The following is a 23,597-nucleotide window of genomic DNA, read 5'->3' on the forward strand; positions in this document are numbered from 1 at the left end:
GGGAGGGCGGGGTATAAATAAAACTTATTATTTTATTTATAATTCATAATCTATATATAATCTATATAATATATATAGATTAGCTTCAACCAGAGCCAGGGCCCTTTCAACACTGGCTCTGGCCTGGTGGAACACTCTGCCTCATGAGACCAGAGCCCTGCAGGACCTGATTTCTTTCTGCAGGGCCTGTAAGACAGAGTTGTTCTGCCTGGCCTTTGGCTTGGAGCCAATTTGATTCCCTCCACCTCTTTCTTTTTCCTTTTTCCTTTCTCCTCCTGTGATGAGGCTGCACTTTAATATTTTAATGTTGTATTTTAATCTTGTTTTTAAGTTGTATTCATTCAACTTGTTTTTATTATTGCTTGTTAGCCGCCCTGAGCCCGGCCTTGGCTGGGGAGGGCGGGGTATAAATAAAAATTTATTATTATTATTATTACCTCCAGGATCAGAGGCAGCAAAGCTTTGAATGCCAACTGCTGGGGAGCAACAGCAAAAGGAGGCTACTGTGCTCATGCCCTGCTTGTGGGTTTCCTGGAGGCTTCTGATTGGTCACTGCAGGAAACAGGATGCTGTGCTAGCTGGGCTTTCAGGCTGATGGAGCAGGGCTCTTCTTATGGCTACTTCCTTTCTCACTTTCTCATGAACTGAAAAGCACAGCACAAACCTCCCACTTCAAATCTGGCAACGTTTTGTAGGTTTCATAGAGATCCAGGAATTCTCATTCCCCCAGCCTTACTCAGAAGATTATTATGAGAATCAAAGCACACTATAAAACACTGCATTTGTTTATTGAATGATCATACAATTTGTGGTTATTTGTGACCGTTGTAAATGTGGCAAGATTCACAGCTTGCATGGTTTTTTTAAAACTCAAATCTTCCCAAAATAATGTAAGGAGTCCAGTCACATTTATCTCCCCACAAATGAAGGAGGAAGGCATAAAAACTGAAAGGGAAAATACACACACACAAAACCCCACAATCCAAACTGATAACATTCCTAAACAGTGTGAATGAGAACCATCACTTTAGAGAACCTGAACATGGATATTGTATATTTTGTTCTGCTTCAGAGTGGAGTTTCATTAGTTCGTTTTTTTCTAAAATAACAGGTGCAAGAAAATATGTGCTTCAATCATTTTCATCGGTGCTCCACAGGAATGGAAATAGTTAAATGCTTTTGCACAAACTAGGGCTGCTGGTTTGTTTGTTCCATCCTTTAGCACTAGCATAGCAGGCAGACGTTCAACAGATGCAGCTTTTCCAGAATGGAGATGACACAAGCTGCTTGTTTTGTCTGTGATGCATTTGTTAAAGGCACTGCAGAAAGATCATAATCATATTACTTTGACAAACATCTCTTTAATTGTTCATCTTTCACTGCTCACAGTAAATCAACCAGTTCTCCACATAATATAGTCTACATCCCCTAAGCCTCTGCAATTCCTACTGTCATCCCGTCTGTAGTTGCTTTTGTGAGGTCAGGGGAAGTTACTTCAGTGTAAGTGCGATTGGCATCAGGTGGCATACAGGTCCTTATCAATGCCAATGGATCAACAACAAGATGCAAAATGCCTGCCATTTCTGTCATTCACCAAAGCGTTCTGCAAGCCACTTTGTTTCCAAAACCGGTGTGGTGTCGTAGTTAAGAGCGGTAGTCTCGTAATCTGGTGAACTGGGTTTGTGTCTCCGCTCCTCCACATGCAGCTGCTGGGTGACCTTGGGCCAGTCACACTTCTCTGTAGTCTCTCAGCCCCACTCACCTCACAGAGTGTTTGTTGTAGGGGAGAAAGGGAAAGGAGAATGTTAGCTGCTTTGAGACTCCTTCGGGTAGTGATAAAGTGGGATATCAAATCCAAACTCTTCTTCTTCCAGGCAAAACTCAAGATGCTGATGATAGTGTTTGCAGCCCTAAGTGGCTCAAGCCCCAAATGCCTTCTCCCCTCCTGGGTGTTAAGAACAGCAGACAGAATCACAGAATTGTAGAGCTTCAAGGGATACCAAGGGTCATCTAGTCCAACCCCCTGCAATGCAGGAATCTCAACTAAAGCATCCCTGACAGACGGCCATACGACCTCTGCTTAAAAACCTCCAAGGAAAGGAGAGTCCATCACCTCCTGAGGGAGACCGTTCCACTGTCAAACAGTTCTTAACTGTCAAAAAGTTGTTCCTGATGCTTAGTCCGAATCTCCTTTCTTGTAACTTACTCCCTAGAGAGGGAATTTAGAATTGCAACCCAAAGACGGTGAGGTTAGAGAGGACGGACAGCTATACTGCTCCTGGATATAGCAAGCTGGTTTTTGATCTGGAAGAGGCGATCCCAAACTGTGGTCTGTGGACCACGAGTGATCAACACGCTTCATTCAGGTGGTCTGCAGCATATTAAACATTTGCTGTAATTTTCAGCTGTATATTTTTTTTTATTGCGTCTCTTATTTCTAACATTGTATATTATTGCATTCAAATTGCAATTCGACAGAAGCAATGAAAATGCAACGAAAAACCATTCAGCGTTTAGCACAGCACAATTGCTACAACAGGCAGAAGAAAATCAGTAGATGGTCAACCAAGACCCTAAGCGATTTCCAGGCGGTCGGTGAGGCAGTGCAGGGACAGGTTTGGGAACCACTGATGTACAAAGACCCATGTCCTTCAACTTCTGACTTTGCTTGTTGTGTAGAGTTTGGCAAATCCTCCTTTCTTAGCCTTGACCGGAAAAGGGGCTTGCTGGTAACAGTCAGAGCATTTTGCACCAGGGATTGTGCAGAGCCAGTGTGGTGTAGTGGTTAAGAGCAGTAGACTCGTAATCTGGTGAACCGGGTTCGCTTCCCTGCTCCTCCACATGCAGCTGCTGGGTGACCTTGGGCCAGTCACACTTCTCTGAAGTCTCTCTGCCCCACTCACCTCACAGAGTGTTTGTTGTGGGGGAGGAAGGGAAAGGAGAATGTTAGCCGCTTTGAGACTCCTTCGGGTAGTGATAAAGCGGGGTATCAAATCCAAACTCCTCTTCTTCTTCTTCAAACCCAGCTTATCATGTGAAATGGTGCGATCTAGGTGCATTTGAATACCCCAGAGGAAGGAAGACTAGAATTCTCACCATGAGAGTGTCCATTTCAAGTTCACCTCCTAGAAATAAGCAAAACATTCCATGAATTCCTGGGAAGACCATTAAGAGTATCTCACGCCTTACAGTCTAAGAGGAAAACATAAGCCAGCAGGTCCGCAAGCACAGCTTTTCTGTAATGGATGCAGGGATACAGTTGCCCCAAAAACTCTTGTTCTGAAAGCAACAACAATTAGATTAACCATATTCATACGTCAAGGTTAACAGCAGCAGCAGATCAAGTTCTGGGCACAGCTGTCAATGTTTCCCTTTTTTAAAGGGAAATTCCCTTATTCCGAATAGGATTCCTCGCAAGAAAAGGGAGAAGTTGACAGCTATGGTTCTGGAGAAATCTTGGATTCCTTTAGAGACATCCATGGTGCAGGATGGTACAACAAAGGCTACAGCAATCGATAGGGAAATGTCCACCAGCTAGACTTTCTCCTCGCCAAATGCCAGTGATGACAATGAGCCTAACTTTCCATTTCGGAACGGAAGACTTTTATTTGATAAGCACCTGCCTGGCGTTCCTCTGCCCTGTATGAATTTTCTGGTGCCTTGTAAGATGCGAATTCCGATTGAAGCTCTTCCCACATTCGTGACACTCGTAAGGTTTTTCTCCCGTGTGGATTCTCTGGTGTTTCGTTAGACAGGAGCTCTGGCGGAAGCTCTTCCCGCACTCCAGGCAGGTGTACGGCTTCTCACCTGTGTGGATTCTCTGGTGCAGAATGAAGTCCGAGATCCCCCGATAGTTCTTCCCGCACACGGCGCACAGATAAGGTTTCTCCCCCGTGTGGATTCTCTTGTGGACGACCAGGTGAGAGCTCTGCGTGAAGCACTCGCCGCACTCCCGGCAAATGTACGGCTTTTCCGCCGTGTGGATCCTCTGGTGCCTGATCAGGTGCGAGCTGACCAGAAAGCTCTTCTCACAGAAGGAGCACTCGTAAGGTTTCTCCCCCGTGTGAATCCGCTGGTGAGCCACAAGGTTGGAGCTGACGCTGAAGCCTTTCCCACACACGGGGCATTTGTAGGGCTTCTCGCCCGTGTGGATTCTCTGATGTGCAATAAGGGTCGAGCTCTGGGAGAAGCTTTTCCCGCACTCGGGGCAGGTATAAGGCTTCTCTCCTGCATGGATCCTCCGGTGTTTCACGAGGGCAGAGCCGTCGCTGAAGCATTTCAGACACACACGGCAGACGTAGGGTTTTTCCCCGGTGTGGGTCCTCCGGTGCCTTATGAGAGGGGAGCACCGCTTGAAACATTTCCCGCAATCGGGGCAGCTGTAGGATTTCGCCAGCTGGGGAACCTTTTTCTTCTTCACTGCTCTCTTGCTGAGATCAAGGGCCGTTTCCTCGCGACACGAGGACTTGCGCTTCCTCTTCTTTGGCGGGCACGCCGGCGGCAATTCAGGGTTGCATTGAATCGCACAGCCTTCCTCTCGATCAAGGCCTTGGGAAACGTCGGTACCTGGTTTTTCCGGCAAAGCGTCTTGCAGAATCTCCTGCTCGGTTCTTTCCTGGAGAGATGTCTGTGCCTCACTCTCGCTCAGCATTTTTCACCTGCTGGGAAATAACAGATCCCCAAGTCTGAGATTTTACTCCAAATCACTTTTCCTTCATCCATTTCAGGCCCATGACATACCTTTGACCAGGTGCATTGTTTTAAAGAGTGACCCAGGAAGCCTGAAAGTCCCGGAGGGTCTTTTGCTCCAGACCCTAGAACCACTGCCCCCCCTTCCTATCTTCATTTAAACTTTTGTTTACAAGGTGTTCAGAACCACCAGAAAACACAGTGCTCTTAAGCGCCATTATCAGTTGTCCAGAGGTATCTATGCTTCTCCTGGTAGGCCCCGCAGAGGACCTTAAGGTCCACAAATGACAACATTTTGGAGGTCCCAGGTCGCAAGTGGTTAGATTGGTCTCAACTAGGGCCAGGGCCTTTTCGGTACTGGCCCCGACTTGGGCGGAACGCTCTGTCACAAGAGACTAGGGCCCTGCAGGATTTTAAATCTTTCTGCAGGGGCTGCAAGACAGAGCTGTTCCACCTGGCCTTTGGTTTGGACTCTGTCTGACCATTATGTTTCCCTCCCCTGATTTATCAGCTACTTTTAAAATGAGGCTGCATTTTAAATTGCATTTTAACTTGTATTTTAAATTGGTTTGTTTTTTCTTTTTCCCCTATTATGTTTTTAATGTGATTTTATTGGTGTTAGCTGCCCTGAGCCCAGCTCTGGCTGGGGAGGGCGGGGTATAAATTATTATAAGCATACAATATACATTTTCTGCCATGTGCTGTACCCCGAGTCCTTTGAGTGCCTAGCAATTCAACATGCTAAACAGAACCCCAGCTATGGCTATGCCCTGCCTCCACAATCAGAGATAGTAATGGTTCCGAAATAGCAGGAAGGGAGAGGGCTCTTCTGCTCAGGTTCTCCTTTGCAGAGTCCACAAAGGTGTATGTTTGGCCAGAGTGAACACAGGAAGCTGGACTAGAAGGGCCACTGGCGCTCTTCTTATGTTAGCCCAGCTGTTTGTTTGTTTTTAACCCAGTAAGTGTACCAGTTCCCTCTTTTTCTTACTCTCCCTATCAATTCTAAGGACATAGTTACAGTGCAGGCATATTAGTTGCACAGCCAATCCAGGTTCTCCATAAAAAAATGCTACAAAAATGAGGCTGGGCGAGAGTGGAGATGGAAATCTCTTGCAGAATTTTTATAATCTTCTCAATTGTACTGTGTCATCAGTAAGCGCAGTGCTTCACAAAGCACAAGCAAGTAAGATCCCTGCCTGGAGCAGCCCACAATTTGAAATCCAACCTAGAGGAGACAGCAGAGGTAAAGGGAGGGAGGAGTTATAAACCGGGGAAATAGTGGCACAATGGGTCAGTGAGTCTGGCTGTTAACCAGAAGGCAGGCCGCTGGGGCAGCTGTGGGCAAAACATCCCTGCATTTCAGGGGGTTGGTCTAGATGACCCTTGGGTCCCTTCCAACTCTACAATGCTAGGATTCTAGGCATTCGTTTGTGTCATGCATATTTAGGCTCAGGAGTGGGGAAAGCCAAGTTTAAACGCCCAGCTCCATCACAAAGCCCAGTGGGTGACCTGGAGGCAGTCACGCTGTCTTAGCCTAAGCCACCTCACAGGGTTGTTGCTGAGGATAAAACGAGGAGAGAATGTAAAGTCACCTTATGCCGGGACAACTGGGACTTTAAGGAAGAATGGGAGCTTTTTTACAATTTTTCTAAAAAGACAACAAAATGAATTGGACTCCTTGGCAGGCTTTGAATAAACATACACAAACTTATTGGTTGGTAACATGGTAGATAGATAGATAATGTAAGGATGTGTATAATTTTTAGAGCATGCAGAGAATAATATGTGCTGAGAAATCAGAGAGAGGAGTGAGGGTAGTCTCTTGGGGAGGAGGGTTTGAAGAGGGGTGGAAAAAAAAGGGGAAAATAATGAATAGGAAATGTTCTGATAATTTGTTATGTGGAAATTATTAATAGAAATAAATAAATAAATAAAGTCATGCTGAATGAGACCGTCTAGCTCCATAAAGCTCATTAGTGCCTACTCTGACTGGCAGTGACTCTCCAGAGTTCCAGACCTTCCTGCAGATGTCAGTGGCTGAACCTGGCTGGAAAGCAGGTCTCCTGCCCCACTGAGGGACAGCCCTTTCTCACATAGGGCACTTTGAGCAACTTGGAAGAAAGGGAGGCTAGAAATGCGACAGACAAGAGAAGTGTCCCAATATCTCAGCTGGGATGGCCAGTGGCGTAGCGTGGGTTGTCAGCACCCGGGGCAAGGCAAGTAATTTGCGCCCCCTAACCCGTGGTTTTGCACCCCCTAACCCTAACCCCCAGATGTTGCGCCTGGTGCGGCCGGCCCCCCCTGCACCCCCCACGCTACGCCACTGGGGATGGCTCAGCCTGGATAGCTCAGCTGGCCAGAGCATGGTGCCGATGGCGCCAAGGTTGCAGGTCCCCATATGGGACAGCTGCATATTGCAAGGGGTTGGACTAGATGATCCTCGGGTCCCTTCCAGCTCTATGGCTTTTCTCACACTGCCAGGAAGGCAAGCAGCCCCTGGCCAAACTCCCTTTCCTTCTCTCCATCTGCTCACCCTACAGAATGATCCTTAGTGCTTCGGCTGGGTGGGGATCTCTAGGCGGAAAGAGAGAAGGGGGCTCGTGCGCCTTTAACAGCAGCGCGGAAAAGGCAATTGCAGCAGCTGTAGCAATGTCATCTGCCGACATTCCCTCCGCTACACAACTATTAAAGGTGCAGGATCCCCTTTCCTGCGTCTCCTCGCCCCCGAGATCCCTGCCCTGAAGCGACCTACTCGCACCCACGGACTGGCACCCACCGTCCGATTCCTCCTTTGTCCATTCATTCCCCACAAGTGGTGCAGCGAGCGGTCTGGGGACATCTGATGCTGCAAAAAGTACGGGAGCGAGCGGCGGAGATGCTCGATCCCTTGACTGGAAGACATCGCGACGAGACCCCCCCCCCACACCAGGCTGCAGCGCGTACCCCAAAGAATCACAAGCCCAGCCTGCCCGGGATCCCTCGCCTCCCTCCCTCCCCCTCTCCTCGAGTGCCGGGAGATGCCCGCCCCGTCGCACCCCCCCACCCCCTCCAGAGTGCAAAAGAAGAAGAAAAGCGCTTTCCCCTTGCCTTGGGTGGGGGTGGGACCCTCGCCAAGTCTCCCTCTTCTCCTGCCGCATTTACCGCGGACGTCGCTCCAGCTGCTCAGGGGTTAAAGAGCCGCAGATCCCCCCCCCGCGGCGATGTGGGAGGAAGGAGGGGAGAGAGAGCCAGTTTCCCGATCTCCCTCGGGCTCTGGTAAAGCCAGGGATGGACGGTGGGGGGAGCAGATGAGGAGCCAAGGGGTCTTTTTTTGGAAGGAGAGGGGTCTTCTTTTGGGCCCTCTCCAAAAGCGGCCCCAGCGCTGGCTGAGCGCACCCGACCCGTGCGCCTTGCGCGCAAACCTCCCCAGCAGCGCCTCGGGAGCCCAGCGGCCTCGATCCGCTCCTCGCCCCCTCTCTCGCCCCCGCGTCGTCCGCTCCCGCAGCGGCTCCTCCCACTCGGGCGCTGGGCTCCAGCCCCTTCCTGCCGGCTGTCCATTCCCGATTGCAACCCGGCCAAGCTCCGAGCCGGGAGAAAGAGGAGGAGGAGGAGGAGGACAGCTTGGCGCGCCCCCCGAAGACGGGGCACCAACTTTGGGCGCACGTGCGCCTTTAAGAAAACCAACTCCGCTGCCCCCCTCCCACTTGCATTAATGCACAAAGCCAGGATCTCTGCCCACCCACCCCCCGGCAAATGACGCAGGGAGCCGTGTAGGAACAGCTTTCCACGTTGGGATAATTTTCTCGGTGTGTGGGAGAGAGTCCGGCTCGGCAAGAAAGTTGCAGCCGCATGAGTGCCTTTTGGTCATTCAGTCTAAAGAGACCAGATCTCTGGACATGAACACAGGCTGATAGACAATAATAAAAATAATATAATATAATAAATTTTTATTTATATCCTGCCCTCCCCAGCCGAAGCCGGGCTCAGAGCTGCTAACAACAATAAAAGTAACACAATTTACATAAAATCACAATCAATTAATTGAAATGCATTCTGAAATCAATTCAAAATCAAATTAATGGCAACCATTGGGCTGGAGTTCTGTGAGGATTACCAAAGGAGGGGGGCAGGCTGTGCCTTGGCCAAAGGCCTGGTGGAACAGCTCTGTCTTGCAGGCCCTGTGGAAAGATGTCAAGTCCCGCAGGGCCCTAGTCTCTTGTGACAGAGTGTTCCACCAGATTGGAGCCACAGCCAAAAAAGCCCTGGCTCTGGTTGAGGCCAGCCTAACCTCTCTGTGGCCCGGGACCTCCAAGATGTTTTTGTTTGAAGGTCCTCCGTGGGACATACCAGGAGAGGCGGTCCCCTAGGTACGAGGGTCCTAGGCCGTATAGGGCTTTAAATGTTAAAACCAGCACCTTAAACCTGATCCTGTACTCCACCGGGAGCCAGTGCAGCTGGTATAACACTGGGTGAATGTGATCCCGCTGCGGGGACCCCGTAAAAAGTCTCGCCACGGCATTCTGCACCCGCTGGAGTTTCTGGGTCAGTCTCAAGGGCAGCCCCACATCAGACAAGCATTACTTGTGGGGATGTGTGCTCTGTTCTTCTTGGTAATATTAATTTCCCCCAGACTGGGTTAACACAGATAAAATACAAACAGCTAAAAAGCAATTGGAATCGTAGAGTTGGGAGTGATCCCAAGGGTAATCTAGGCCAACCCCCTGCAATGCTGGAATCTCAACTGGAGCATCCATGACAGATGGCCACCCAACCTCTGCTCCTAGGAAGGAAAGTCCACCACCTCCAGAGAGAGACCAGAAAGTTATTCCATAATGTTTAACCAGAATCTCCCTTCTTGTAAACTCTTAATAGAATTAAACTCTAACAGAATTAAAGCAACTCTGTGTAAATTCAGATAATGAAAACTGTGGTTTTTTCTGTCAGTTCCCAAAGGCCTGTTGGAACAAGGCAGTCTGCACCTGCCAGTGGAAGAACAAAGAGGGAGCCAGTCTAGTTTCTTGAGGGAAGGAGTTCCAAAGCTTGGGAGCAACCACCGAGAAGGCTCTGTCCTGCATCCCTCCCACCCTCCTAGTGTGCCTGTGAGGGTGATGAGCCTCCCCTCCCTGCAGATTTCAGAGACTGGGCAGCTTTGTATGGGAGAATATGGAATTCCATGCAGCCTGGGGCTGCCCTGTGCCTTCTAGCCTTGGACTTCCTGTTATGGAGCAAGGAGTTGGGCTAGAGGTTGTACAAGACCTAGTGTATCTGAAGAAGTGTGCATGCACACGAAAGCTCATACCAAGAACTAACTTAGTTGGTCTCTAAGGTGCTACTGGAAGGATTTTTATTTTATTTTATTTTTTGTTTCGTTAAGACCCACTTCCAGTTTGATAATGTGTGGTGTCTGTTCTTCGGGGACAAGAGTTTCCATATCTCAGAATATAGGGTTTCTTTCTTTCTTTCTTTCTTTCTTTCTTTCTTTCTTTCTTTCTTTCTTTCTTTCTTTCTTTCTTTCTTTCTTTCTTTCTTTCTTTCTTTCTTTCTTTCTACTGCCCTGCAACCAAATGTATCCAAGGGGCATGCACAAAAAACAAGAACAATAAAAGAAATTGGTAGAGAAAGCTGTGACAGCTCAGTCAGTAGAGCATGAGACACTTAATCTCAGGACCGTGGGTTCAAGATGCACATTGGACAAAAGATTCATTGCAAAATGTTGAGACTAAATGACCCTCTTGGTCCCTTCCAATTCTACAATTCTGTGATTCAGTGATGGGGGGAGGGAATACGTGCAAGGGTTGCTCCTCCTCTATGTCCCAGTCAGGATGTTAAGGTCTGCATAAGGGATTTCCCCCTGGGTGTACATTCTTATATATGGCTAGTGAAGTTTTTCCTGGCATGAGAGAAAGTGATGGGAGAAGGGACTTCACTTGTTTGGTGTTGCAGCCCTGCGCCCACTTACCTGGGAGTAAGCCCCACTGAACTTGGTGGGACTTACTTCTGAGTAGACATACATGGGATTGCACTGTACATCCTGCATATCTTAAATATTTCAAGAGGGGGGAGCTAATTTTAACAGGTGACAACTCCTAACCTATTGCAGGTACCATTAAGCAGGCATCTCTAACTCCATAAAACCCTCTGTCGAGTCTCCCCACAGTTTTTCATCTGTCCCCCCCCAAAAAAATTGGCTTTATTCTTACTCTCACCCTTCTTTTTTAAATTTTCTTTCATGCTCCTGTGTAAAAGCAAAAAAATGGAAATCTCCCACCCTGCTTAAAATATTGATTTATTTTATTTTATTTTTTTAGAACCTTGCATTTGTATCCTCTGCATACACACACTGAGAGGGGGCTTTTCTCCAGGGATTTGAACCCCCACCCCATCAACAATCGATCCATTATACTTTGCGCTCTTTCGTTTCTCTTTCATTTCTGTCACTTTACTTTAAGAAATTTCTGCAGAACTGACCCAGCTAATGGAAAAGCCTTCCTGCGAGGCAAACCCTTCACCACCACCTGCTAGCACACAACCCCACCTTAGAAGGTCTATAAAACTCACCCCATCCCACTTTTAGGTCTCTTCTAGAAGACCCTGACCTAGAAGAGAAGGCAACAAAAAACAGTAGTGCCTTACAGAGGAAAAAAATCTGACTTAGGTGAGTGAGATATTATTACCTGCTCCTTATTTGAGAGCCTCTGAAAGGAGGTGCTGTTTTCTAACTTTGCCTATTGTTGCTGATACTCTGTTTCCGATTAATTGCTCCTTCTGCACGTTTCCCTAAGGAACCAAAAGACAAACTGGGAGCTTCTCTGCTTGCTTTAAACCGTTTTGAATATTGTGTTTCAATTGTTGTGACCTGTGAAGGACAGGTGATAAAAAATAGTAGCTTATATTAAGGCTTTCTTCTCTGTGTTCTGTGTCCCACGGCTGCTTCATTCTGAAGGCACTGGGATATGGGGTTCCCATCCCCCTCTGTTCCTGCACTCTACGTTTTTTATCATAAAGACCTTGACTTTTCTGCCTTAGGAATGCAGGAAGTTATTTTCCACTGAGTCAGATCCCTGGTCTATCTGCAGCTCATTGTGGCCCATGGTAGCAGCTCCTATCCAGGATTTCAGACAAGGCTCTCTCCCTTAGTCCTACTTGGAGGTGCTGGGAGTTGAAACTGGAATATTCTGCATGTGAAAAAAAGCACAGATGCCGTCCACTGAATTATGGCCCATCCCTTTAAAGCAGGGGAGGGTAACTTTTTTTGAAGGTTGGGGCAATATTAGCAGAAGGGGAAGCGATAGTGAGGAACATATGCCAGTAGTGCAGCGGGACACTCCTTTTCTCTTTTTCTCCTTATCCATTCATTATTTGTAACACGCCCAAAGCTTATCCCCCTGCCCATCTATTCTTGAATGCTAAATAACCCCCCCCCATATACTCTCATGTAAGTGTGCACCATCTTCATTCATAATTTCATTCATTCTCGTTCACCGTTTTCCAAACCACCTCTTTATTCAGCTTGCAAACTGATTTGTTTGCACAACGTTTGTGGGGAGCTTTGATAGCTTGCTTTCCAGAGCGTTTTCCCTATTGCAAAAAAAAGTTCAGTTTTGAAAGGAAGCGGCTTGGTTGCGCAAGAGCGCCAAATCAGCTTCAGTTGCCAGTCATCCAAGGTTGGTCTTAAAGGGCTAGCGGCCTCCCACACGAGAAAGTGACTGCTCTCTGCTCCTCACTTGTCCCCTGCTCAGGTGGGGAGAGCAACACGGGTCTGCTCGTCAACAGAGAAGCGCTGGTAGTAGATGGGGCTTGGAGGTGCTCAGGGCAAAGGGAATATTTCCCATTCTGGTTCAAAGGGGCTCCTGTGCTTTTAGTAGCTTGGCCTCCGTAGCATAAATGCTTCTTGCAATCCACAGAGAGGGAGAATGTTGTTATGCTTCGATCCTGCTTGCAGATTTTAGGCATCTGGTTGGCCGTTTTGAGAAAAGGGTGCTGGGATAGATGAGCCAAAGGCCTGATTGAGCAGGGCTCTTAAGTTATTGGGAAACATGCAAAGTGCTTGTTTCCAACAGACAATGCCTTGCCCCCAACTCTAGTTAAATGGGGAGCCTAGATAAAAGGGGAAGAGGTGTATAGGTTGGCATGTGCACTTTTAGGAACTGGAGTCCAGGGAACTCATGGAAAGAGATCTATTGGCTTCTTAAAGAGCTTCTCTTGCCCATCGCTTCTAATAAACTCCACAATATTGTCGGAGAGAGAGGTTTGAGAGATTCTTACTCTCTCGTAGTGGAATTAGCACAATGGTGAACGTTAAAACTTGTTTAGATTTTTATCACCCTCACCCACCTTTAAACAAACGTTCCCCACAAAAATACTTAGGCTAGAATAAATCACAGACACTCAACTTTGGAAATAAGTGAAGATTTTACTCAGAGTTCCACAAGTTACAGCAAACAAGTATCCACACATGGGATAAACATTAAAAGCTTCTAAAAGTCTGGTGGTAGTTCTTCTCTTTAACATCTGGTGGGAGGGCGTTCCACAAGGCGGGTGCCACTACCGAGAAGGCCTTCTGCCTGGTTCCCTGTAACTTGGATTATCACAGTGAGGGAACCGCCAGAAGGCCCTTGGCATTGGACCCCAGTGTCCGGGCAGAACGATGGGGGTGGAGACACTCCTTCAGGTATACTGGACCGAGGCTGTATAGGGCAGTATATACAGTAAATTCAAATAATAATAATAACAAACTTCCCTATAATTTCAGTGAACAATGGAGCCCCCTAGCAATGAAGCCAGAGGGCAGCCCAGCATCAAGGTAGAGACGGAGGCCGCCATTCTTTCCACAGCACAGCCAGCCCAGAAGAGCTACCAGTGCCTGGAATGTGGCAAGAGCTTCCGCCGAGGCCCGAGTCTCTTGACTCACCAGAGAATCCACACGGGCGAGAGGCCCTTCCAGTGCCTGAACTGCGGGAAGCGCTTCACTCAGCAGTCAAGCCTCACCATTCACCTGAGAATCCACACAGGGGAGACCCCTTACCACTGCCCTCAGTGCGGGAGGTGCTTCCGCCAGAGTTCGAACCTCCTCAAACACCAGCAGCTCCACGCCGGGTTGAGGCCCCACCTGTGCTCCGAGTGCGGGAAATGCTTTGCCCAGCGCTCCAACCTCCTCATTCACCAGAGAATCCACACCGGCGAGATGCCTTTCCTGTGCTCCGAGTGCGGGCAAACCTTCAGGCAGCACCGCAGCCTGCTCATCCACCAGAGGAACCACCAGGCCGGCGGCGCGGCCTGGGGCTACGAGTGCCCCGAGTGCGGGAAGAGCTTTGCGCAGAGCTCCGACCTAGTGAAGCACCTGCGAGTCCACACCGGGGAGATGCCCTACACCTGCCTCCACTGCGGGAAGAACTTCCGGTACGTCTCGAACCTCAACAGGCACCGGAGGACGCACACCGGGGAAAAGCCTCACGCCTGCCGTCAATGTGGTGAGTGCTTCAGCCACCTGTCCAGCCGCAACACGCACGAGAGGACCCACACCGGCGAGAGGCCGTACGGCTGCGCCGAGTGCAGCAAGAAGTTCATTTCCAGCTCCAAGCTGGCCCGGCACCGGAGGATCCATTCCAAGAAGCCGCATTTCCTCTGCAATGAGTGCAACAAAGGCTTCTTCCACCGTCCCGCCCTCAAGAGACACCTGCACCTCCACAAACCAGGTGGTCCGAAAGGAAAGGGGAGTAACGGAACAAGGAGACTTTGCTAGGCCGAGCTGAATGCCCCCAACCCAGGTAACTTGTGTGTGTGTGTATTTATACTACAAGCAGGGGGGGGGGTTGGTGGGAACTCACCAGAACTCAGTTCCGGCCCCTCTCAGGTGGGCGCCATAATAATAATAGTAGTAATAATAATAATAATTAATAAATTATATCCCGCCCATCTGGCTGGGTTTCCCCAGCCACTCTGGGCGGCTCCCAACAGAATATTAAAAACATCAAACATTAAAAACTTCCCTAAACAGGGCTGCCTTCAGATGTCTTCTAAAATTCAGATACCGTGGTACCTCGGCTTAAGTACTTAATTCGTTCCAGAGGTCCGTTCTTAACCTGAAACTGTTCTTAACCTGAAGCACCACTTTAGCTAATGGGGCCTCCTGCTGCCGCCGCGCTGCTAGAGCATAATTTCTGTTCTCATCCTGAAGCAAAGTTCTTAACCCGAGGTACTATTTCTGGGTTAGCGGAGTCTGTAGCCTGAAGCGTCTGTAACCTGAAGCGTATGTAACCCGAGGTACCACTACAGTTTTTTTATTTCCTTGACATCTGAGGGGTGGGCGTTCCACAGGGCGGGTGCCACCATCGAGAAGGCCCTGTAATCTCACTTCTCGCAGGGAGGGAACCGCCAGAAAGCCCTCGGTGCTGAACGATGGGGCGGAAACGCTCCTTCAGGTATACAGGCTGAGGCCGTTTAGGGCTTTAAAGGCCAACATCAGCACCCTGAATTGTGCTTGGAAACGTACTGGGAGCCAGTGTAGCTTAATGCTTCCTTGATAGAAAGGATGTGATCCAGAGGGTGGGGTTGCATCAGATTTGCCCAAACTTCTTTTTCTCATTTGTCACGTGTACCAGCCGGCTCTGCATTAGCAAGAGCAAAAGCTACAGGAGCATTGCCATTGTTGGCAATGTTGAGAATAGTTGCTTGGAACCCCAACTTTTTGTTCTACTTGGCAACTTTCCCACCTGATTATTATCAATCGGGCCCCAAACCCATAATCTGAATCTGCTCTTCCTCTAGTTTAAAGTGGTACCCAGTGTGGCACCCTGTTGAAATGTTGTTGGGCTACATCACCCCTGATCATTGGCCACAGCCAATTGGCCACAATCATTGGCCACAGCTGGGGTTGATGGGAGTTGTAGTCCACATTTCAACACCATGTTGGCTGCTCCGGCTCTGGTCTGTCCTTGACATCGGTACTGGGTTGGTTTTGTAAACAGAAGTTCCACCATCTTCATGGGTTGCTTGTGAGGTTCTGGGCGCATCTACGCTGCTGTTCCAAAATGGAATGCTCAGCTAGAAAGATCCCACTATGCAATTGTTGCTCTTCATCTCTCAACAGAGTCACTGAAGAATTGTCAGAGAGAGTCTTTGTGGAGTCCCCGAAGTCGTTCCGGATTGTGCAGGTCTTCAGCGTCCCACTTGCAGTTTCTTTCAGCGCTTTCTCACTTGCAAAATAAACACACACCTGCCTCCTCCAGGTAGGAACTTGATGAGTTATTGAGGTCTACCCAGAATCCCTTTTTCAAGTTAATTCTTGGCATGTACTATTGCTGAAGGTGATTGGATACAAAGGAGCTTCAAAGAGTTGGTGAATCAGGAATGGAAGCTTATCATGCAGGGCTGAGAACCACCAACCTACTAAAATTCGTTTCTCCTGTCCAACAGGCAAAAATACAGACTTTCACTCCTCCTTTAATGCTGCTTGCCCTGTGGTTGCTTGAACTGACTTGGGCAAGTTGTAGTTGAATAAAGGGGACTATGGCATGGCTATAATCACTTGGTCTCAATGCCTCCCATGTAAGTGGGATGCATTTTGGTGGCATTAAGTTTCTGGTAATGTGTTTAGGATGTGGAACACATGTTTTCTACAACCTGTATAAGGAAGACCAGCAAGAACAAATTCTGGAGAGAGGTAATAGGATCTCTGTCTCACAGGCACAAACACCTGCTGCTGACTCCCTTGTCTCTGTATGGATTTCCTCACTACAATAAATGTTGAGTCACACAAAACACTGTTTGCTTCCTTCTTGGTTAGCGGGTGTAGCCAGTGTGGTGTAGTGGTTAAGAGCGATAGACTCGTAATCTGGTGAACCGGGTTCGCTTTCTCGCTCCTCCACATGCAGCTGCTGGTGACCTTGGGCCAGTCACACTTCTCTGAAGTCTCTCAGCCCCACTCACCTCGCAGAGTGTTTGTTGTGGGGGAGGAAGGGAAAGGAGAAGGTTAGCTGCTTGGAGACTCCTTCGGGTAGTGATAAAGCGGGATATCAAATCCAAACTCTTCTTCTAAGAAATGCAAGAGCTGTTCGACAGTGGACTCCTTCAGGACGTTGTGGACTCTCCTTCCTGGGAGGATTTCAAAGCAGAGGTTGAATGGCCATCTGTCTTGCATGATCGTGTTGAGATTCCTGCATTGCAGGGGGTTGGACTAGATGACATTAGGAGTCCCTTCCAGCTGTACAATTCTACGATTAGAAAAGGTAATGTAGGAAAGGAACCCAAAGGGTCATCGAATCCAAGCCCCGGCAATGCAGGAATCTCAATCAAAGCAAAGACAAATCTTTATTAATTTATTAATTTCTACAAATTAGGGTGGGAACTCTCTCCTGCCTTCTCCCCCTGCCCCATTTTTTAAAACGATACAGTGGTACCTCTTGTTAAGTACTTAATTCGTTCCAGAGGTCCGTTCTTAACCTGAAACTGTTCTTAACCTGAAGCACCACTTTAGCTAATGGGGCCTCCTGCTGCCACTGTGCCGCTGGAGCACAATTGCTGTTCTCATCCTGAAACAAAGTTCTTAACCTGAAGCACTATTTTTGGGTTAGCGGAGTCTGTAACCTGAAGCATATGTAACCTGAAGCATATGTAACCTGAGGTACCACTGTACAATCCAGAGTGAAACGTGGACGATAACGAATCCCCTGCAAAAGTGAGAAGGGACAATGGTGACAGATTTTTTTAAACAATACATTAGTCCAGGTGGAGCGAGAGATCCGCACGTGCTAATTTTTTTGCCTATAGTGCAATCTGTTAAAAGTGCCGGAGCCTTGCTGGTGCGGGAGAACTCCAATGCCCACAGATCTCCAAGATCCCCAGCAGCACTTTTACCTTCCTTTACTCACCCGCCAGCTGTAACGTGGGGAAACCGGAAAGACCCGCAAGCTGTGCACAGAACACAACAGGTACTGGCGTGTCTGTCATCCGAGCATGCTCAGTAGATTCGCGGAAGCCGTGCTGAAGCTTCCGCCCTCACTTGGTCAACCAGGACGCTGCTTCCTGGTGTTCGCGCAATTAACCCTCCGGCCGCTGGGCCGAAATAGGAATAGGTGAGCTTCGAGCTATGTGATCACATCATATTTATTGCACTTGTATTTAACTAGCCCGATCCACTCTAGAGTATTAGCGGTACACGCGAATCAAAGACATTATATGCATTGGGAAAATCATGAGATTTAAAATCATGGCGTTCATCTTCTAGTCAGTTTCCCAAACCCCCAAATAGGTCAAAATCATACAGATTTTGGTTTCAGCATACCTAACCTGTACTAAAGGAAAAAATGGTTCCGAATGTAAGCCACTTTGAGAGCATTTCTGGCTCTATATTAATATTTTTTTCTATTAAATGTCCATATTACCTAATTTTTCAGAAATACATTTGTACTTATGTACTCCTGCCTGAGAATCTGGGGAGCTGCTGCCAGTCCGTGCTGACAGTATTGGGGTCGACGGACCAACGGTCTGCCTCTTTACAGGGCAGCTTCCGATGTGGAAGGGGCACGACTCTTTCCAGGGTGTGTGAGGCGCTTGCTCCGGTTCAGCAGAAGCCCTTCCTCTTGGGAAAAGAGGAAACCGAAGCTCCCCTTTGCAGTGGATCCATATCCATCTCGGAGGGAACGGCTTCTACTGCATAGATCAGGTCTCTCAGCCGATTGCTACAATGCACTCTGCATGGGTCCGTCTTTGAGGACTCATTTGGAGACTTAAATCAGTTCAGAATATGGTCTGCTACCCTGAGAGCTCAGTTAAAGGGGGGGGGCGGCTTACAGTTTCAGGAATGTAACCCCTATATTGTACCATCTCCATCATTCCCGGGTCCAATGCAAGGTGTGCTTTTGACTTTCACAATGCAGTTCTCCTGAGTTTTTGCTTTGTGTAGAGTTAGACTGACTCTTAGGTTGAACGTGTGTAATCAACGAAAATCTGCCCTTATTCCCTTATGGGGGACACAAGAGCCCTTGTAGAGTCCTTTGCAGGTTCTCCATCGGTTGGAGAAAATAACAGAGGCCAACCAAAGAATATTTGAGAAGCAAAGCAGCTAGTAAGCCTGATCTTTATTGATCTGTTGCAACAGGGTGCCCCCTTCACACGCAGGAGGAGGAGGAGGACCCCAAACAAAGGTGTGCCCACCCTTATATAGACATTTTAAATTGCCCGCCCTGGAGTCCAAGACCACCCCCAGAAACATCATACATACATCACAGAAGGGGTGTAGCTCAAGACCACCCCCAGACATGTCATGCCTAAATCACAGAAGGGACGGTCTACAACAGAAATCTGAGTGCATTGTTCATCTCCTGTCTGGCAGGTTACCTGTTAACGCTTACTTGATTGGATACCCTGAGGAGCCTGGCTAGTCTTTTGTAGTGACAAATAACCTGAGCCAGGTTACAGGCTCACCCTATTCATAAACAGGCAGGTTTTGTGAATGAAAAGACAATGGGGAGGCTTTTCCATTTTCCTCTGACCTTGCAGAGAAAACATTTGGTCAGTTTGGGAGTCAAAATGGCTCCAAGGCTGCCCTCCTGTGCTGCCTCAGACATGTGGCCCATACATTTATGTACGTGTTTACCTGGCACATCCATGAACATTTATTTTATATATAAGACCTTAATTTTTTTATTTCATGTGCATAGGATTGCAGCCTAAAGCCCTAAATGACCTAAGATTGAGGGTATCAAGATTTCCTTGTCCTTGTCCCATATGAGCCTCCTTGACGGCTGAAGTTGTCACTGTACATCAGAGGTCCAGTGGGACAGGGCCTTTTCTGCTCAGGCACCAAGACCATAGCACATCTGTTCTGCTAAACAGTAAAGCCATATTGATACTTGTATCATACAAGTTGTATGCTTTTAGGATGCCTTTTGATTACTGTCTTATGATTTGGTTGACTATACAATTTCACACACAGCTGACTGAAAGGGCCTTAAGACTGATGATTTTCTCTTAGCTGCGTTCATTATTATTCTGTTGTTTTTGTTCTTACTGCTTTATTTGTATATCATTTTTATTAAATTCTCTGTTTTACAATTTATTCATTTAAGCCACCCTAAAATATCAGTGACTCCTCTTCTTCTCTTTCCATGGTTCATTTCGCATATACAGTGGTACCTCGGGTTACATACGCTTCAGGTTACAGACTCCGCTAACTCAGAAATAGTGCTTCAGGTTAAGAACTTTGCTTCAGGATGAGAACATAAATTGTGCTCTGGCAGCGCAGCAGCAGTGGGAGGCCCCATTAGCTAAAGTTGGGCTTCAGGTTAAGAACAGTTTCAGGTTAAGAACTGACCTCCGGAACGAATTAAGTACTTAACCCGAGGTACCACTGTAATAAGTTCCTGCATATTTTACATAAACAAAACCATTCAGTATTCCATTATTAACATCCATCAAAACTTGAATTTATCTTAATGCTGCCAACATTTTCAAGTGTACTGCTTTTTAAGATGGGGTTTAAATTGGGGGTTGTTTTATCTCATGAAATATAATTTTGGCACCATAACTTATTGAGAGACCTTACTTCCTTGGAAGTTTGGCAGGGTAGAAGTTTTCAAAATCCAATACAAATAATTTTGCTGCATTTTGTTGCTGTAATGTATTGTTGCTACTGTTCTTATATTGTTTTGGGGTTTGTTTAAGTAAGCTGCCTGTTTTAAATGGACTGGTGGCAAGAAATATGTCAAAATTTGTTATGTATAAAGCGAGTGGCGCTGTGGGTTAAACCGCAGAGCCTAGGACTTGCTGATCAGAAGGTCGGCAGTTCGAATCCCCGCAACAGGGCGAGCTCCCATTGCTCGGTCCCTGCTCCTGCCAACCTAGCAGTTCGAAAGCACATCAGAGTTCAAGTAGATAAATAGGTACCACTCCGACGGGAAGCTAAACGGCGTTTCCATGCGCTGTTCTGGTTCGCCAGAAGCAGCTTAGTCATGCTGGCCACATGACCCAGAAGCTGTATGCCGGCTCTCTCGGCCAATAAAGTGAGATGAGCACCACAACCCCAGAGTCGGCCACGACTGGACCTAATGGTCAGGGGTCCCTTTACCTTACCTAATACACACCAGGCACTGTGTGGGTATAAAATGTGCAGCTCCGTGGTGATAAGTACACACCCCAAAAATAACAGAACAAAAAGAGAAGAGAGGATGGTTTGGGAGAGAACTTTGGACAAACTTGATGAGACTGAAACCCACCAGAGGCAATGATGACCACTAATTTGGATAGCTTTAAAAGAGAATAAGACACTCATGTCCTGCTAGTTGGCATCTGCCTGGCCACTATGAGAACAAGATAGTGAGCTAGATGGGCATTTGGCTTGATTCAGCAGGCCCTCCTTATGTTCTTAGGTAAATAATAATAATAATAATAATAATAATAATAATAATAATAATATAGCACATAGCTGACTAGTTCTGTTTGCTGCCAGAGCAAGGAAGCGGTCTTTGCCACACTGTACACCAACATAAAATAAAATGATGCACCAAACATTCAAGGGTACGATTATTTAGAGCCAAATATTTATTTAGAGGGGGAAAGGGGGCTTAAATTCACACACCCTGATTTAACACACACATACACACACCCTCTCAACCTATTTAAGAGTATTGGTAGGCAAACTAAGACCCAGGGGCCAGATCCGGCCCAATTGCCATCTAAATCTGGCCCGTGGATAGTCCGGGAATCAGCGTGTTTTTACATGAGTAGAATGTGTCCTTTTATTTAAAATGCATCTCTGGGTTATTTGTGGGGCATAGGAGTTCGTTTATTATTTTTTCTTTCAAAATATAGTCCAGCCCCCCCACAAGGTCTGAGGGGCAGTGGACCGGCCCCCTGATGAAAAAGTTTGCTGACCCCTGGTTAAGAGCATAACCAGCACTTTTTTGTTAGCTTAAACATGGTTTCCGGAGTCTACTTGGATCTCAGAAGGTAATTCAGGTTATAATCCTGTGCCTCTTTACCCAGGAGTAAGACCACTGAATGTGATTGCTTTTGTAGGACTGTTCTGCCAGTCACGCTGATGCACTTATATAAGCACACAACTGATCACTCGAGAACAGGCTTCCTTTTATGAGCGGGGAGGGTGTTTGTTTGTGTTTGTGTGTGTGTGTAGTCTTTTTAGGCATAAGAAAGAACAACTCCATGTGATTTAAATCCACAGAACCCTTCAGGTTATATATGAATTTTGTGCACTTGAGATGTGGAACTAGGGAAGGGTACGGAAATCAGTTCTGTTCTCCAATAAATATGTGCCTCACTATCAGTCTGGACACGGGTGGCACTGTGGTCTAAACCACTGAGCCTTGGGCTTCCCAATCAGAAGGTCGGCGGTTCGAATCCCTGCGACGGGGTGAGCACCCGTTGTTCAGTCTCAGCTCCTGCCAACCTAGCCATTCGAAAGCACGTCAAAGTGCAAGTAGATAAATAGGTACCACTCCGGCAGGAAGGTAAACAGCGTTTCCGTGCACTGCTCTGGTTTCGCCAGAAGCAGCTTAGTCATGCTGGCCACATGACCCGGAAGCTGTCTGTGGACAAACGCCGGCTCCCTCGGCCTATAGAGCTAGATGAGCGCTGCAACTCCAGAGTCGTTTGCAACTGGACCTAACAGTCAGGAGTACCTTTACCTTTACTTATCAGTCTGGAGCAACTCAAATCAGGGGGGTGCTAATTTAAGGATGGGGAATCTGCAGCCTTCCCGTTATGTTGGACTACAACTCCCATCATCCTTGATCACTGGCCACGCTAACTGGGCTGATGAAAGTTGGGAGCCCAGTGTTTGAAGGACCATGGATTCTCCATCCTTCCAGCTTATCCATGGAACCAAATTATCAGCATAGTAGCAGTATTATATGAGAAAGAGCCAACTCTCTTCCCTCTTAGGTTCGGACTGATGTTGCCACGTGACAGACGAGACACCGGGAATACATTTTAACAAACTTTATTGACTATCATAAGAAACTGGAATACAATAAATTCAAATTGAAAAGCCCAAGTCTACAGGGATAATAGATGAAGAAATAATACAAGGAGAAGAACAGCAGACATAGAGATGTAACAAAACAGATCAATAAACCAATTAAAAAGAGAAAGATCAAAGGGAGAGTTAATCCAGACAGAAGAATATTTTTCCAAAATTAACTCCTTTCAATTCAGCTGGCCAAGATGAAGAGAGAGTACATGTCTGTTTGAGCTAACACTATCTGGATCCTTCTATATATAGAGAGAGAAAAGCCTTACCTTGTTCACAGGTATCTCAGTCCTTGCTAGCAATGTCTTTGAGGGTCTGTCCTTCAGTATGAAATGGGTGGTGGTCTTCAGGTAACAAAGATCATAACTTTGCCCCCATGTAACCACAACTAGCTAATCCAGATTTCCAAGCTAACAGTGTTTTCTCCTTCCTTTCCTTAACCTGTGCACAATTTCTGGTCTTGCGTTTTGCACTCAGCTTTGGCCAACGGATCTTAACCTCTGTTATGTTTCTTAAAAGATACAGGATTATAACAGGAAGGTTTACAATATTGAAGACAGTTGGCAGCTGCCAACAACTCCACTTTTGGTGGGAGCGTGGCATAGGGTTAAAAACAACAACGGGCAGATTACTTGAAAGTGATTTTTTTTTTTCTGATTTAGTTCCACATCAGTTTCAACTATGACTGATTGAGGCCAACTCTTTTTTGCACCCCTAGTTCACCATGGGATTTTTTTTTAAGTATCCACATTATAAATGCTGATTTGTATATGCAATGGAGTTATTAGTATCACAATATTTATATATTGTACTGTAATCTTAATACTAGATGGTTAACCATACAGACTACCTCGAAAAACCCACATCAACAGGAAACTGGTACATAATGAGAGGCAAAAACAAAATCAAGTCACATCAATGCTGCATTCTTACTTGGGGTTGA

The 23,597-nt window shown here is 47.1% G+C and overlaps 2 protein-coding genes across 5 annotated transcripts; one reads left to right on the top strand and one right to left on the bottom strand.

Annotated features, from left to right (window-relative positions):
- Positions 1–769: 769 nt before the first annotated feature.
- LOC309365020 (uncharacterized protein) lies at positions 770–17,584 on the bottom strand. 4 transcript variants are annotated; one of them, XM_081903120.1, is made up of 3 exons: positions 17,538–17,584; positions 11,343–11,524; positions 770–4,661 (listed from the first exon to the last, which is right to left on the bottom strand). In XM_081903120.1, exon 3 carries the CDS (start codon positions 4,649–4,651, stop codon positions 3,605–3,607), a length of 1,047 nt encoding a protein of 348 aa, XP_081759246.1. In that variant the 5' UTR covers positions 4,652–4,661; positions 11,343–11,524; positions 17,538–17,584; the 3' UTR covers positions 770–3,604. The 4 variants fall into 4 exon arrangements, with proteins under 4 accessions (XP_081759246.1, XP_081759247.1, XP_081759245.1 ...); XM_081903121.1 differs by lacking the exon at positions 17,538–17,584 and having other exon boundaries at positions 11,343–11,541; XM_081903119.1 differs by lacking the exons at positions 11,343–11,524; positions 17,538–17,584 and adding an exon at positions 7,777–8,341 and having other exon boundaries at positions 770–4,658.
- On the top strand, positions 13,290–16,697 carry LOC309365040 (uncharacterized protein). Its single transcript, XM_081903148.1, has 2 exons — positions 13,290–14,435; positions 15,758–16,697. The coding sequence occupies exon 1, from the start codon at positions 13,427–13,429 to the stop codon at positions 14,408–14,410; it is 984 nt and encodes a 327-aa protein (XP_081759274.1). The 5' UTR covers positions 13,290–13,426; the 3' UTR covers positions 14,411–14,435; positions 15,758–16,697.
- Positions 17,585–23,597: the final 6,013 nt, after the last annotated feature.

The sequence above is a fragment of the Podarcis melisellensis genome (assembly GCF_964234715.1).
Source record: "Podarcis melisellensis genome assembly, chromosome: 2".
Taxonomy (NCBI): Eukaryota; Metazoa; Chordata; class Lepidosauria; order Squamata; family Lacertidae; genus Podarcis; species Podarcis melisellensis.